The following is a 16,976-nucleotide window of genomic DNA, read 5'->3' on the forward strand; positions in this document are numbered from 1 at the left end:
ATGCATGATAGTTCCTCTCCTTATGAAGGAGATACCTAGTTTTAGGTTGAAATTCTTCATCTTTTGATTTTTTTTTTTAATGAAATACAACGGCAAATTATCAAAAATAAAAAATGAGATTAGATTCATTCTAACACAAATTGAAATTGTGATATATATACAAAATCCAATATGAATTAAATCTACAAGAAAATGAAATCCAAAAGAACGAGGAAGTTCTAGCCTTTTAATCCAAAGTGAATTTTTAAGGCTCCTATTTTTATTGCCTTTTGGTAGTTCGATCGCGGAATTTCTTTCTTTCTCTATTTCTGGAATATGAGTGTGTGACTCGTTATAATAGATCCTATTGATAATACAGAAAATGAGTATGTCACCTGTTTCTACCTCGTCGGATATTCATTTTGGTATCTGTAACACTCATCTCTTAAGTACTCTCTCCGTCCCAAAATATAGTTCATGTATCTTCTTGCACAGCCTCGAAGACATACCTTCAACCTATTATATCTTCTATTTCGTATTAGTAAAAAAATATAAAAAATTAATATTATAAATATACACATTGAGACAAATCTAACAAGACCACACATAAATATGTTTTCTTGTATACATTCATAAGAACCCCAAATAAACACATAAACTATATTTTAGGACGGAGGAAACCGTAACCAAAGTAAAGAACAACTACCAACTAATTAATCTTGGTAATCCACAAATTAATAAAATCAACATTTCAAAACCCCAAAAAAAAGTCAAACAGTCAAATACAAAGTAGTCAACTATACCTCTGTCTGAAAACCCTATCCATTCACGTTGATCCACGTGTCCACCGCAGTTGATACCATACTTTCTTTCAAGAATCCAATGAACTTAAACCCAAACCAAACATCCCTTTATACTTAGATTTTCCTCTTCCCATACTATATATACTTCACTTCATTTCTTCACTTCTATATCTCACTCTCTCTTTTTTTTTTCTCTTCAATTACAAACAAAAAAAAAAAATGGTGAAAATTTCCACATTTTCTCTCTTAATTATTTTCTCTCTCCTCTTTCTCTCTTCCCTCTCTTTTGCCCACCAAAATTACAAAGATGCCCTTAAGAAAAGTATCCTCTTTTTTGAAGGACAACGTTCTGGCAAACTTCCTCCTGATCAACGCCTTCATTGGCGCCGTGATTCTGCTCTACTTGATGGTCACTCTGTTGGTGTATGTTGTTATTCTTTTCTCGCTTTTTTATTCGATTTCTTATGACGATTCATGTTAGTCGACTCGAGTTTTTTATGGGAGTATTTTTTATTAATGTATAAATTGTTGCACCTACTTAATTTAGTGGGACCAAATTTATAACAATGCAGGTACTTTATTGAAGTACATTATGCATTAAAATGTAGGATATCGAGACATTTGATAAAATTGGAACGATACAGAGAAGATTATAACAATTGGAACGATAGGCAAGGTCGCAAGGATGACTAATTTTTATACAAAAAGTGAATTTTACTAAAATTTAGAAGAATCTTCTGACTAACTTAAAGAATGTAACTCACTAATGTGTGTTAATTTGTATCTACTCATTTTTTTTTGTTTATTTTATGATATAATAAAATTTTCTTTGCATGAAGAATATACATACACTAATGTTATGGCATATTCCCAGCTATTTTTTTTTAATACTTAATTTTGTACATGTTCTTTGTAGGAGTTAATTTTTTTCCTCAAAACTGAATTTAGTAACTAACATAAATACATAAAGTGTAGGAGTATTAAGCTTTTGTTAGAATGAACATAGCAATAACTAAGATAAAGTAACCGACTGTTAGTTCACCATCTATAAAAGTTCGTTCATCTTAATAATTACTAAGGACCTTTAAAGCTTTTCTTTGTTACTCGAATTTGGTATTTTTGACGTACATGAGTATAAGTCCAAGTGTCGTACTCAATTAATTTATGATAATTTTTTAATAATGACTCGAGACGAAGTGTCGAATTATTCATGTCTATATTGGTGTGTCGAATAAAATCCGACACGATTATTGAAGGTAAAATAAAGACTCTGAACAACATAAGATAAAATGTACGTTTTAATTTTTATTACTTTCAATATATTAAGGATGTCTTGTTCTATTTGTTAAGATTGAGATGTTGTAAACAATAGGTCACAAGTTCGAATTCCCCTCTTATTTTTTGTACTTTGTATCCCATGATTAGAGTGTGTTAAATGCATTTGTCTCTAAAAATAACGAATATTTGGTATATAATTTCAGAGGGACTTAACAGGAGGATACTATGATGCGGGAGACAACATAAAGTTTGGATTCCCAATGGCGTTTAGTATCACGCTCCTATCATGGAGCGTGATAGATTTCGGCCGAAACATGAGAGGTGAGCTCCCCAACGCGCTCAAAGCGGTGCGTTGGGGAACCGACTACCTCCTTAAGGCCACTGCCGAGGTGCCAAATGTCATGTATGTTCAAGTTGGCGACCCCTACTCCGACCACAACTGTTGGGAGAGGCCTGAGGACATGGACACCTTGCGGACCGTGTACACAATTGATCGAAACCACCCTGGCTCCGATGTAGCCGGAGAAACCGCTGCGGCATTGGCAGCCGCCTCAATCGTGTTCCGGTCCCGTGATCGTACTTATTCTCGTTTACTCCTTAGTCGTGCCGTCAAAGTAAGTATACTTTTTTTACGTGTTAGGTTTTTACTTCATCTTATTATTTGAACTTATTTTTTCTTATAAAAAGACTCATAATATGTGAAGAATTAAAGGTGACTAAAACTGTTTACGTATGAGGTCGAATTTACATTTAACATAGAGTGGTTTGTACTAATTGCTAATTGGTATGTTAAATGTACCTAGACGGCTAGACTAGTAACATGTTTTTGAAGGGGGTGTTATACAATTATACGATATTCTGATTTCTGACATGATTTAATTTGTTGTGGCACTCCATTCCGTGGGAATGGGAAATGACTCAATGAGATCTTATGAAAATCTCTTTTGTTTTTTCCCTACCACCTTTTTTTCCTTCTCATATTGAAGTATTCAAATTATTAATTTTAGAACATATATTACGATAAGTTAAGAAAAAGAGGTAATAATTTTGGTAAGTATTAAAGTCGGAACTGATCTACTTGCTTTTGATGAGTCAAACTCTAGTAAATTCGTTTTTAGAGAAATGAAATAAATAAAATAATGATATTAAGGAGTTTTCAATTTTCACGTAATGTTAGTTACTTATTGTTAAACCAGTTACCTAACTTGTAAAATAATCGTGTAACAAAAGGAATTAAGCAAGATTTTTTTTTTGTTCTTAATTTCAAAAAAGAAATTTATAAGGTAGACATTCTCATGCGATCAATCAAATCGACTAATTAGTGTAGGGGAGTGCTGCATAGGTATGATGATATGTTGGTGTTCATAAGATTTGTAATAGTGTCCAATTACAAAAAAAAAAACTTTCTCTTGATAAAGTTTACTCAATGCTAGAATTATAAAACTCACCATTAACCATGACATAAAAGTAGTGTATACACTATACAGTAGGAAAAGAGACAAAAAACAGAGCTTGGAGAAAAGAAATTGCTTTGGCGCGTAATCAACGGATTGTTTCATCTTTTTTGGTCACGGTTAATTGATTAGTACTAGTCTAGGAAGTTACAATTCTTATGTCTAATGTCTAAATTTTTCCCCCACCGGGTTGTAAGAATTTTCTAATTTCGGATTGTAAGACTATATTTGACATCGTAATTTAAGTTGATTGCGGTTTAATATAAAAAAAATGTCTAAATTTACTTCGATCTCAATCTTCTTTATATGTTAAATTGTTACAAGTAGTATTCAGCTCTAATGATAAATGTTAAATTTCATAACATCGCCTCCTGAGGGTTATGAGATACCTTTATTAGATGCTCTTTGGACTTGGCCATATGGGAATTTCTTTATTCCATGCTTATAATTACTCCGACTTGTAAATTTGGCTGAACTGACGTACTAAATACATGCTATATGATAAAATTCTTCTTCTTATAACCATACATAAAATTCGATAAAATTGTATAATATATATGTATATCCGAATAGTTGTGAGTTTTGACGTTTAACCATTAATATCTCGGATTACATTAAGTTCATGTGATAGTAAATTAGTAAATATAGTAATGTAATAATTTGTAGTATGGTGTTTTGTAGGTGTTCAAGTTTGCAAACAAATATCGAGGTGCATACAGCTCGAGTCTAAAAAGAGCAGTTTGCCCTTTTTACTGTGATGTTAACGGCTACCAGGTAGGTTTGTTGCCCCATCCAATTTGTATACATGTGAACTCTTTTTCCCGTTTTTTCTGTTTTGTTTTGGCACACAAACTCCAAGTGTATGTTTCATATTTTAGGCTTGTTTTGAGTTTTCTTGTTTTGACACCATGTAAAGGGTTTTATTTTATAAAAGTATGTGATAATTTCACCATTTTGATTTTTTGTGATCCATCCAAATACACAAGTTTTTATATACTACTATTATTATCACTTTCTAAATTTAACAAATACTTTTTGTAACTTTCCTATTTTATCGTATGTGAGAATAAAAAAATCGTGACATGTTCTTATGTACTTGTATTCTATAAACCTTCTACCTTGTTTGGTAATAATATTCGTAAAAATGCAACTCTACCCCAAAATTTAGCCAAATATGTTTGTTTCTTGATAAAAGTCCACTTATACATAAGCTTGTAAAAAAAATGTCATGTGATTTTGCTTACAAAACATACATGAAACCGATCCTACTAGCCCTAGATCAATTTCAATGGCGTTATAGTATTATGCTTAGATAGACTCTTAAACGAATGAGAAAAGCTAATCGGAAGAACAAGTTTACCATTGAATAAGAGGCATGAACTCAAGTGGGTCCTACACCAAGTAAATTTATCGATTTTGATAGAGAATCAAAATATATATGTTAAATTGTTAATATTCACCTCACCGGTTTAGGATATATTTTGTGTAAATATTTATCCATATCTTGTTAAATTTCCTAATTCACGAGCGAAAGAACTCCTTTCCATTTAACTTTCACTGTCGAAAAAAAAAGAGTGTTCATGTATCGAATATCGAATGTAATTCTTGGAATGGGGGGATGCAGGACGAGTTGTTATGGGGAGCAGCATGGTTGCACAAGGCCACAAGAAGGCGAGAATATAGAGAATACATAGTGAAGAACGAGGTGATATTAAGAGCTGGAGATACCATTAATGAATTTGGATGGGATAATAAGCATGCTGGGATTAATGTCCTCATTTCCAAGGTACTACTACTACTTAATTACTAGAGTATATTTACCCCCATCCATCTACATCTAATTACTTTGTCCTTTAATAACCACTTTGCTACAATTTCTTTTGGTACTAATTAAATTAATTTAATGCCCACTAGTTCATTTATTATTATTCTGCTATAAAGTGTCAATTTATGGTGTGAATGGTACTTCTAGTACTTTGCCTCTTCTCAGCTAACTTATTACTCAATTAATAGCTACTCGAATCGAGAGGATGAACTTTCATTTACTTCCTCCGTTTTAATTCAGTTATGACACTTTTAAAATCACAAATTTTTAAATAATTTTTGGAGAGAAGTTATTATGTAAAATGAAAGTGTCACAATTAAATTGAAATTTACTAAAATAGAAAGTGTCACAACTAAATTTAGCCGAATAAAGTACTTTTTTTCCATAGTACACAATTCATTTTTGCTTGAAAATTTTATTTAAAATAAAGAAAAAGCTATATGCAGCCCTGAGGGCTGTATATAAGAAGCTAAAAATGAAAATAAGTTGCATTAATTTATCATTTATTACATCAGTTGATGCAAAATTTTTCCATAATTTCACAACTTATTTCCATTTTAAGTAGTGTATTTATGCCTTATATGCAACCCTAAAAGTTGCATATAACATAACCTTTAATATAATACGAATTTTCATTAATATGTACAAATTTTACTGTTCTTTTATAATAATATAAATAATCAAAGTTATGCATTAATAGACGTAAAAAGATTCCTCGCTACCGACAAACAGATTTGTAAGATTACTTAAAGGGAAATGTTGATATTTTTGTTATTAAAACAGTGAAATAAAGATTAGCTTTTTCAACTGATAATAGTAAATTGGGTGCAATTAGCCAATTAGCAATAATTACATACTCCTAATTTCTTAGCTGGACCTACTGAAATCTTGTCCTAATGTAATGAAACATTATTCTAGTTGTCCTGTGGCTCTAAATTAGGGTATAGGGGAACTACAATTAAGAGGGGCCCACTCTTAGCCAATCACGTGCTTGAAGAATATCTGATCATGTTTTTATTGGTTTGAGGAATTTGGGTTTTTCCAGCCTATATATGGCCTACAATTCTGTGTGGGTCCAACCCATATGTTATCCATTTTATGCTAATGTAAGATTTTTATAATCATAAAATTGTTGGAATAAAATAGTCAAAAGGTGACATGAGTAGAAGAATCTATGTAGATATGATTGCACATGATACTAGTACTTGAGTTGTTTATGTGATGAAATATTGTGATTTCTAGCTAGATTACTCAAATACGGATTGAGTGTCTATTCGGATATGATTGTGTAAGTGTCTAATTCGGCTATTTTGTAAAAAAAAGTTATATTTTTAGCTTAAATGAAGTATTTAAGTAAAATGTCGTGTCGGACACGACACAACACGATACCTCGTTTTTGAGGTAAATCAAGGTGTCAGTGTAACACTGATTTTTAAAATAATGTAGAAAGCTTACTTGGCCTTTGTAGTAGAATGCTGAGTTGTTTTGGAGTACAAAGTTGGATTTGGAGCATATTACATTGTTGTTTTGTATGGAAAAACCATACATCATGTACTTGCCTAGTACTAAAAGTTTTTGATTCTTTAAACATGTGAAAAGCCTAAATAATGCAACAATGTTATTCTTTTTTTTCCAAGACACATGTGAATGCCTAATGATAATGCCACATTATATAACTTTACTTCTGTCGATAATTGTTGACCTTGTAACTAACATGATACACTCCTTACAATCATTAATTTGTTATCCTAACAACTTCAAGTTATAAGATAGGTGTTAATCATGATACACTAGATTTTTGGGTACGCATTGTTATCGCTTTTAACATACTCTATGCTCTATTAGTAATTAAAAAGGTTAAATTGAGAACTTGTTTTTTACCGAAATAAGTTGATGAATTACTGTATGGACTCCACACATTGATATATTAAAATGTCTTATCCTTAATAAAAAAACTTGATTTAATTATGGAAATATATAGAATACGCTCGAGAAGGAGCTTGACATTTGGCCAAAGCTACCAACTTTCAAGCGGGGGACTTAGGTTCGATTCTCATCAGCTCTTCTCCCCACTCATGGAGGAGTCCACTCACTTAATTAACCTGAATAAAACCTATAAGATACGCTACACATCTTTCTCTTCTAATACCAATGGGAAGGGAAAAAAATGAATAACATAAAAGAATAAAAAACATCATTGGGAGTTTGGGACTGACCAATAAATTGGTACATGACTAGTATTATTAGAGAAGTGATATGGAGAAAAGTGTACTTGCAGTAAAATGATTTAAAAGGACCTAAGATACATCCCAAATTTCCAAGTGGCCTTTTTTTGGAATATATTACTTTTGTTATTATTTTCTAAATATATGTAAAATAGTGAAATATAGCTGCCAAAATGCATGTGCCAAAAGGCTGAAAAATGCAGGAGATTATGGCCTGGCCATTAACTTCTGATTCATATAGTTGGGTAAATGTTTGACTTATTAATTGAGCCCCTTTTCTCTCTTATATTTCACTTTCACTGTTCATAGGTAGCATTGTGTTATTAATTGTCATAATTATGCTCCCACAACTTCCATAATGTAAAGAAAACTTAAATGTATCGAGTTTAGAATAACTTATTTTGCATTAAAAATCATATAATATAGTCATTTTGGGTTTGATATAATCAATTTTTGTATAATGTAATTACAAAATTAACATGATTGTTAATGTTTTTGTTGTTAAATTTAGGAAGTGTTGATGGGAAGAGCCGATGACTTGAGAAATTTCAAGAACAATGCTGATGGCTTTATATGTTCCGTGATTCCTGGTGTTGCTCATCCAGAAGTCCAATATTCTCCTGGTAAATAATACACGTATAAACTCCTAGTATAATTATATCACTTACATGACAATGTCCTACTAATGTTATTCATTTCGCCTTTCAACTTTCAAGTTCAATAGAAAAAAAAATAAGGGTCGACATCTAGATAAGGATTATTTAAGTTTAATTTATAACTATAAGTAGTGATTGTTTGATTGACATGTACAATAAGACATAAAAAGTCTTGTAAAGTGAATAAATGTGAAGTTGTCTCTTAGAGAAAAACTTCATAAAAAAATTATGTATTAATCATCTTCAATTAAACGACTACTTAATTTTGTAAATTCAACTGATAAGTACATATAATAGCAAACTTTTAATCTATTGTATACATTAGGGTTTTCTGTTTTTTGTAACGTGAAAAATAAATGAAAAACACGGTTGTTGTTCACTTGTTCTTGTATTTTAAATTGAATTGAATCGTAAAAGGAAATTAATCAAATTGAACTAAAGTAAGCTGAAGTGAACTGAAATTGTACCCAAAAGAATTGACAATAATTGATCTAAAATGTTACAAAATTGTAATTGATGTTTACAGGTGGGTTGATCTTCAAGACTGGAGGGAGTAACATGCAGCATGTAACGTCTCTGTCTTTCCTACTTCTAGCTTACTCAAACTATTTAAGCCACTCCAATCACCAAGTGCCATGTGGCGGAATTTCAGCTTCCTCCACTCTCTTAAAACAATTAGCTAAACGTCAGGTAAAAAAATTCTTGGATTCTTTCCCTTTTCATTTTAACATAATGCTTCATTAACATAGTTTCATGTTCCCACTCGAGCTATTTAGGTGAGATTTTTCTTACCATCCCGCAAGTCTGACCTGTAAATTCGATTAGGTATATCTGTACGAGATGACAGTTTAATAGGGTCCTTCATCTTACCAACTTAAAAAAAAAGTTTCATGTTCATATATATAATATATACCATCTTCTAAATCTATACAAATATATTAAAAGGCGTGCGAAAACAAAAAATCGTGCCACGTGGCGCTCTCCCTAAAGAGTTTTAGTTCATGTAATCCATGTACAATAAAAAAAATTAAGAAATTGCATAGTATAGGGTTTAATCCCGAAACCTTAGGTACATATATTAAAGTTTTAACCACTAGGCTACGTTGTACTTAGTGTTATTATCATATAGTATTATATTTATAAATGAATTTTTTTTCTTACCCGGGGCATAGCCGGGACCTAATAACTAGTTAATTATTATAATCAGTGATGTTTTTTTTTTTTTTTTGACATCAAAATAACTTGCATTAAAGAAAAACCAAAATACAACCTACGAGCAATCTAAGAGACCACTGCATCTTTGCTAGCAACATACGCTAGGACTGCATGCGATCCCTCGACTGGACTTAGACACTGATAATTACAAACATTAAAACAAGAACAAACAAAATTAATATATTTTTTTCGAACATGATAAGGAAGGTCCGATAATGGAGGAGCATTGCTTTTCCTTTTGGAGCCTACATGAGTAAGTATGTGAATATGCCAAACCATATCACATCATTCTTATAACCTAAGGTTGGGGGACCAAAATTGAAAATCACACAATAAGATTACCGTTACATTTTTATTTTGGACTTTAGTCCTTTAATTGTACTATGTGAAGTTATTCCCTTAAGATTGGGGAATATAGAGTATGTGGATTGTAATTTGAATAGAAGTTTGAAAATAGGTGTTGAGGTGCTCTTATTCATGTCATGTCCCTTTTGTCCACCGTTAGCTTTAATAGTAAAAATACTCTTCAATGGCTTTTAAGAATTGAACTTATTAACTTGGTAGTTTGGAAATAGCTTGTTTTTTAGACATATTGGATCCTCTTTGCTACATAAAGATGGACGGGTTATAACTTATAAGCGAGTATTAAAATGCATTCGGCTAATTGTCTAATAGTTAAGTAAAGAGAAGGGAGCGGATATAAAGTTTGTGTTTGCTAGGACATTTTACCTCTTATAAAATTGTGTGTAACTTGTAAAGTAAATAAATTAGTAAACTCTTTCTTACAATTGCATAATTATATGGCCCGACTTATCTGATTTTTGACCTTGTACATTTGATTTCTCCTTTCTCATCTTAGGAAGTTTTTGGTATGAAGTGATTAGGGCCAAATTTTCTCATTAGAGAGCAAAATGCTAGCTTTTTAAAGAGAACTACTATGTTACAAATTGAATGTGACTCATGACAATATATAAGTGGCGTAAACCCAAAAATTTAGTTTTAGTTTCGAGACTGGTATTTTGAGATTAGATAATAAATAATCAAAACAATATTGATTTACATAATGACCCAATATTGATATTAATTTATACAATGATCCAATATAAAAGAAAAAAAATTCCTTTTTGATCAATGAAAATACTCCAAAATTACGGAGTTTTTCACAATTTAATTTAACAGCCACCATTATCTCACTATAGGTCATCTACTAATCGTATTTTAATTAGCTATCCATATTAAGAAACTATAGCCATGTGAATTCATCACTAGGAATTGATTGACTTGCTAAGCCAATGTTGGTCTAATTAATTAAGTAGCAATAAGAATTAATTACATCAATTATAGTAACTTAGTGAGTAATATCACATGTTTCACTTATTTGAGATGATGATGGGAAATAAGGACCACATGAGAGAATAATTATAGAGTGAAATACTATTGGAAGACAAGAACAATAAATCCAATTATAATCCTCCAAAGTCAAGGGCATCACATCTAATCTTACCAACTGTACTTCATAACTTGCCTATTTTTGATCGTTTTTCAGGACACTTTTGATCACATGACAACGGCTAGATTTTTTGACTTTATATATACTTCCCATGATATCTCATGTTCTCAATTATACTAGCTTTATAGTTTAGGATTTTGATTAGAATTTGGAACTTTGCACTTTGATGCAACAACTCAACTTCATGTGACAAGGAATGTAAACAACCAACCACTCACAATTAGTTTTTTTTTTTTGGTTTTTGGTTCTATCAATTTATCGAAAATATATACGATAAATGAATAGCAGATTAGTCATATTTACCAACAACATTTGTCTTTTTGGCGTCTGAATCAAAATAACCAAATGATGCATCTAAAAAACAGGAGTAATCTATATGAATGTAATTTTTATACAGCGGGAACATAGTTCGCCTTCTAAGATATTAGGGTGTTTGCCTTTCTCTTATTTCATGTTTACTTACATAGTTTCATAATATGTTATGTTCATATATATGTATTTTTTCTTACTTTTGTGTTATGGGTGGTATTGAATGTATGGCAGGTGGATTACATACTTGGAGATAATCCATTAAGGATGTCATATATGGTGGGCTATGGGCCACATTATCCACAAAGGATACATCACAGGGGCAGTTCTCTACCATCAGTCCATGTTCATCCCGCCCATATTGGTTGTAAAGCGGGCTCTCGATTTTACCTTAGTCCAAATCCTAACCCAAATAAGCTTGTTGGAGCTGTTGTTGGTGGGCCTGATCTCACAGATGCCTTTCCAGATTCTAGGCCCTACTTCCAGGAATCTGAGCCCACAACATATATTAATGCTCCTCTTGTGGGCCTTCTTGCCTACTTTTCAGCCCATGCTTGATTTTCTAATCTACCACTAATTATTTGTGTATGCTTTAATTTAAGTATTTAACCCCCTTATTCAGCCAAAAAAAAGGGCAAAAAATATGTAAAAGGGCAAAAAAGTTTGGGTAGGGTAAGTTACTTAGAGGTGAGCAAATTGCCACCCTAAGGAAATTGTATTGTGTCATGTTCTTGCTCAAAATCAAGGGAAAAAGAAGTGAAGTTTCATATTTTATTAGAATTCGTGTCATCTTAGATTTTATCAATTGAAATCGCCAAAATTATTTCGTTTTAGTTTACGAATGAGTTAGATTACTATTTTACACTTCGTATCGGAACGAGGTAGGAAAAAAAAGCAGCAAGAAAAATATCTTTATTTATATTGAACAAAGAATCAACACCCCGGCAATCTTAATGCATTCACTATACACCCGTGTAAGACCGTCCAAAAGCTTTTTTTTTTCGTGTTGTTGTTAGCCCCCCACCCCCTTTCTTAGGCTTAAACATTCATTATACAGAAAGCATTTATACAATCATCAATTTCATAGAAGGTTAATTTAGCAAGTTTGAAGAATGCAGGCTTAATTGCTGATAGTGTGCATTCCTCATACTGCTAAACTGCGTCTTTTCTTCAAGTTTCCTGCCTCAGGATTTCCTTTCCTCATCATAGCAACGAATTCATCGTAGTTGATTCGACCATCCTACACACAAAAAAGATTACAGTGACTGTCAATTTGTTTCAGCAATAACAATAATTAGAGTTGCTTCAATGATATAGCTTACATTATCACCATCCACTTCGGAAACTATTTCCTTAATGTCTCTTCCATCATGCATGCCGAACTCTTGTAGAGCTTGCTCTAGCTCTTCCATTGTAATGTACCTGAAACAACCAATAGTTTAAATGAATTCTTTCTTCTTTTTGGGAAAGAACATGTTTTTTTGCTTACAAAATAAGTACTTCAAATGATTATGAAAGCTATATGTAGCTGATGATTTTAATAGATTTAGATTAAAATGATCGATTTGGGCACAGGCCGTACTGGACCATGAAATGGTTCTGCCATGCCAGGGCTGCCAGTCTTTTCTTAATAGAGGGACCCATGCTCAAATCGGCCTATATGCTGTGTTAGCCAACTCCCTTGAGAAACTTAGGTTTCTTTTACTGGTTTAAAAATGAATGGGCCGGTGCATTATGCTCGTGCTTATTTTCAAAATAAATGTCCATGGGCAGCCTGATACCGTGCTTCTTGGACAAATAGCGGATTTATGTCATGTTACTTGTGCCAGCCCTCGTGCTAGCTTGGTCCATGCCTAATTCTGATTGCTGATTATGCTTAATTTTTGTGATCATCGATGCACATCAAAACTAATCTTGCTGAATTCTTTTACTACAAGTTAAAGAGAAAAGGGGCTAGCAATGCTAATATTCGTATCATTACCCGCTGTTGTCTTTGTCAAAGTACTGGAATGCAGTGTACAAATGCTCTTCTCTGTCCATTCTGTTCATGTGCATTGTTGCTGTGATAAACTCTTCATAGTCTATAGTTCCATTTCCATCTGCATCCGCCTGTTTATTCAACGAATATCTATGTAATTAATTCTCACAAATTCTTGGTTCAATTTGTCTTCAAGAGATAGAAATTCAGATAAAATACTCACTGCTTCCATCAACTGCTTGACCTCGTACTCTGATAGCTTAGTCCCTTGCTTTTGCATGCCTTGCTTTAGCTCTTCAAGAGTTATACTCCCACTGTTGTCAGCGTCCATGCTCTTAAACATCTCTTTTAGTCCCATGATTTCTTCCTCCGATAAACATCCAGCGATAACCTAAGTCATAAACATCTTTTCAGTCCCAGGATTTCTCAAGAGCTATGAGCAAGATGTTTCGATATTAAACATTAGAGAAAAACTAATCTTGCTTGAATCTAGTCATACTCACACCAATTACTCATGTTTTAACTTTTAATGAAGAATTACAATTGAAAACTAGAAATTATTTTCTTGTGAGACCGCCTAATCCAATCAGACGACTAAGTTTTATTTCGCTGAATTTGATTTGTAGAGCTTTCTCATAATTTTTACTGCTTTTTATTTAACTAATAGTGTTTGACGGAGTCTGATACAAGAATTTGTGCTAAAAGAAAAAAGTTCGATGTTGAGGACAGTTTACTTACCCTTAGGGCAACTTTTTTGAACTTGTTCATTGCTCTGAACTGTTTCAATCTATCTAGGACAGCATTGTCAAGAGGAGTATCAGGAGCTTCTCCATCCTCCTTAATCCACGGATGATCTGACCAAGAAAAAAATGCAAAAAATTAAGTACGATTGAGGTGAAGGGATATTGAGAAATTTAAAACCTTAAAAATTTGATTTCCTAGAAACTTACTGAGAACTTGATAAGCTGTAAGTCTTTGTTTTGGGTCAGCGTTCAACATCCTCCTGACAAGGTCCTTTGCTTGTGGGGAAATTGAGGGCCATGGATCACTTGTAAAGTCGATATGAGCCCTTAAGATTGCATTGAATATACCATGTTCGGTTTCTAGTAAAAAAACAATATGTACATTTCAATTTTTGAGCATCAAATGGTGCATAAAAGAAGAGAGGTAAAAGGCTATTTACAGAAAATGTTATGTGGAGAACGAGAAAGAAAGGAGGGCGGTAGAGCCTAACTACAAAACTACCCCGTGTTCTGTCTCCACGAAACATGTTAAGTAAATAGCCTAACTTTGAAAAGAGGACGAGATCAAAAGGGTGTATGTTGGTAATATCATTACCAGCCCAGAAGGGAGGAACTCCACATAAAAGAATGTATAGCATAACACCAACACTCCATATGTCAACTTCTGGCCCGTATTTTCTCTTCAAGACTTCTGGTGCAATGTAATATGCACTCCCAACAATGTCCTTGAATGTTTCCCCTGTCGAAGAAGATACAACAAAACACCCAAAAAGAAAATGTGAACATTTATCGTACCTTCAGAATTACTATCATTCTAGAGTAACCCAAAAATGCAAACCATGCTTATAAATTTACCTGGGAGCAGATGTCCAATCTTACTGTATTATGATTGAAAATGATAAATGTTCTTTTGTACCGAATTGTATTAAAAACTGTATGTGCGTTTGAGAGCATGATAAAGAAGATCAATTTACCTGACTTGTAAAAGACAGAAAGACCGAAATCTGTAGCCTTGAGGGGTGAATTCTCATCCTTATTCAAAAGAAGGAAATTTTCAGGCTTAAGATCACGATGAATGACACCCATAGAATGGCAAGTATGCACGATTTGAACGATAGTCCTAAGCAACGAAGCAGCAGCACGTTCAGTAAAATGGCCCTTAGCAATGATACGATCAAAGAGCTCCCCACCAGCACAAAGCTCCATAATCAAATGCACCGAATGCTTGTCTTCAAACGCGCCCTTAAGCTCAACGATGTTGGGTTGACCCGTTAGATGATGCATGATTTGAACTTCTCTCCTAACATCCTCAATATCCTCCTTATTCACCAGCTTCCTCTTAGCAATGGTCTTACATGCAAATTGCTCCCCTGTTTGTCTATGGGTTACTAAATGAGTCACCCCGAATTGTCCTCGACCTAGCTCCTTACCAAAGCTATATGTGGTCTTGACATCCTCCATAGGCCGGCCCAATACAGGCCCATTTTGAGCCGTCTTGGTGTTCTTATTGTGGGTTGTACCCGAGGAGGAAGGAGGGGTGGGCTTAGTGGAAGCCTCCGGTTTTTGCGTGCTAGGATTAGGAATAGCATTGCTGTTGCCGGAGGTGGAAATGCCCTTTTGATCGTCGAGGGGTTCGCTAGGGGCTGCGTTGCCTCGAGGGCAACAATTGCCCATGGGAGAAAGGCAGGAGAAAGGAGATAATAAGGGATGCTGAGGAAGGAATGGGGTGGGCGAGGTTCGGAAATTCGAAGGTGTGCTTTTTCTTCTTAATCTTTTCTTTGGTGGGGGGTGGGAGATTATGAGGAAAACTGGGTTTTTTTTTTTTGAAGGGGGAAGAGGAGAGAGAAAGATCAGGGAAAAAAAACAGGTTGGATTGAGGTGAAAATGGTGGGGAGAAACAAAGATTGATAGTGAGGAAATGTAGGAGAAAACAAGAGAACTTTTTTTTTAGAGGTTGAAAAGGGAAATAAAGGCAAAGCCTTTGAAATTTAGTTAAGGAGAATTTCGCGGGAATCTAACAATTTTTTGCATGTTTCTTTTCATAATATATAATATCCGTAATTACTCATTTTCTTTCTTTTCTCTATTTTGGGATGTATTTGGATTTACATCTTGTACACAGCTCCGTTACTGAAAATTCCAGTGCTCGTCGAAAAAGAAAAAACTAATCTAAGTATCTGAAATGTCTATAGATGTAATAAACAAGGGGGAAAAAATAAATTCATCTGACTTTTCTTGCGAATTATGTCCTCTCAAAATTGGTTTTTCCATATACTTAATTTAGAATGTTTAAATAGAAATATCACTATATAATAACAATAAATGGCATTTTCTAAATTACCTAAAATCGAATGAGTGCTTAGTTTAAGATAAAAATCAAAGGAGGAATTGGCTATACGAGCTTCCAAATATATATATTTGGTGCGGGGGACAACACCGGTTTTGCGAGTTATATTAGGAACATAAATGTCATCGTGAACTGGCACGTAATCCATATATTAACACAAGAGTAGCCAATTTGCACTTAATTTCCAAACCATTAAAGAAAATTGATGAGATGCATTGATATTTCAACTCCAGAGAAATGACACATTAACTAACTAAACCTGTTATGTAATAATATAATTTGACCAAATTTATAGACAAAACTATATGTGCATGTTTGGATTGTTTAATAGCCATGATTTTTGTATTTGCTATTCGAGCTTTGTATATGTAAGTGTCATGTTCTTTTGAGTTTGCTATTCGAGCTTTGTATATGTAACTTAACTTTTTACCATCGGAAAATAAATATGAACTATGTTGTTTTTTATGATTGTTTTTGGTGGGAAGCAGTGATCTAGATGTTTCATTGAAGAAGTTTGCAACGAAGAAAAAGAAATTGGTTAAGAACAATGCGATGCAAGTACAGGTTGTGGATCCGCAATTGTTGGATGACATTAACAAATCATGTGGTCATAAGGACATTGAAGAGTGAGGACGATTATTTAATTGCAATTTT

General features: G+C 33.3%; 2 protein-coding genes across 2 annotated transcripts; one reads left to right on the forward strand and one right to left on the reverse strand.

Annotated features, from left to right (window-relative positions):
• Positions 1 to 970: 970 nt before the first annotated feature.
• Positions 971 to 12,034, forward strand: LOC104890100 (endoglucanase 8). Its single transcript, XM_010675469.4, has 7 exons — positions 971 to 1,205; positions 2,264 to 2,674; positions 4,196 to 4,288; positions 5,139 to 5,300; positions 8,076 to 8,187; positions 8,747 to 8,910; positions 11,489 to 12,034. The coding sequence occupies exons 1-7, from the start codon at positions 1,002 to 1,004 to the stop codon at positions 11,810 to 11,812; spliced, it is 1,470 nt and encodes a 489-aa protein (XP_010673771.2). The 5' UTR covers positions 971 to 1,001; the 3' UTR covers positions 11,813 to 12,034.
• A 120-nt stretch (positions 12,035 to 12,154) lies between these two features.
• LOC104890099 (calcium-dependent protein kinase 17) lies at positions 12,155 to 16,641 on the reverse strand. Its single transcript, XM_010675468.4, has 8 exons — positions 14,950 to 16,641; positions 14,571 to 14,714; positions 14,183 to 14,335; positions 13,971 to 14,086; positions 13,456 to 13,623; positions 13,236 to 13,363; positions 12,577 to 12,676; positions 12,155 to 12,494 (listed from the first exon to the last, which is right to left on the reverse strand). Exons 1-8 carry the CDS (start codon positions 15,647 to 15,649, stop codon positions 12,399 to 12,401), a joined length of 1,605 nt encoding a protein of 534 aa, XP_010673770.2. The 5' UTR covers positions 15,650 to 16,641; the 3' UTR covers positions 12,155 to 12,398.
• Positions 16,642 to 16,976: the final 335 nt, after the last annotated feature.

Source organism: Beta vulgaris, chromosome 4 (assembly GCF_026745355.1).
Source record: "Beta vulgaris subsp. vulgaris cultivar EL10 chromosome 4, EL10.2, whole genome shotgun sequence".
Classification (NCBI taxonomy): domain Eukaryota; kingdom Viridiplantae; phylum Streptophyta; class Magnoliopsida; order Caryophyllales; family Amaranthaceae; genus Beta; species Beta vulgaris.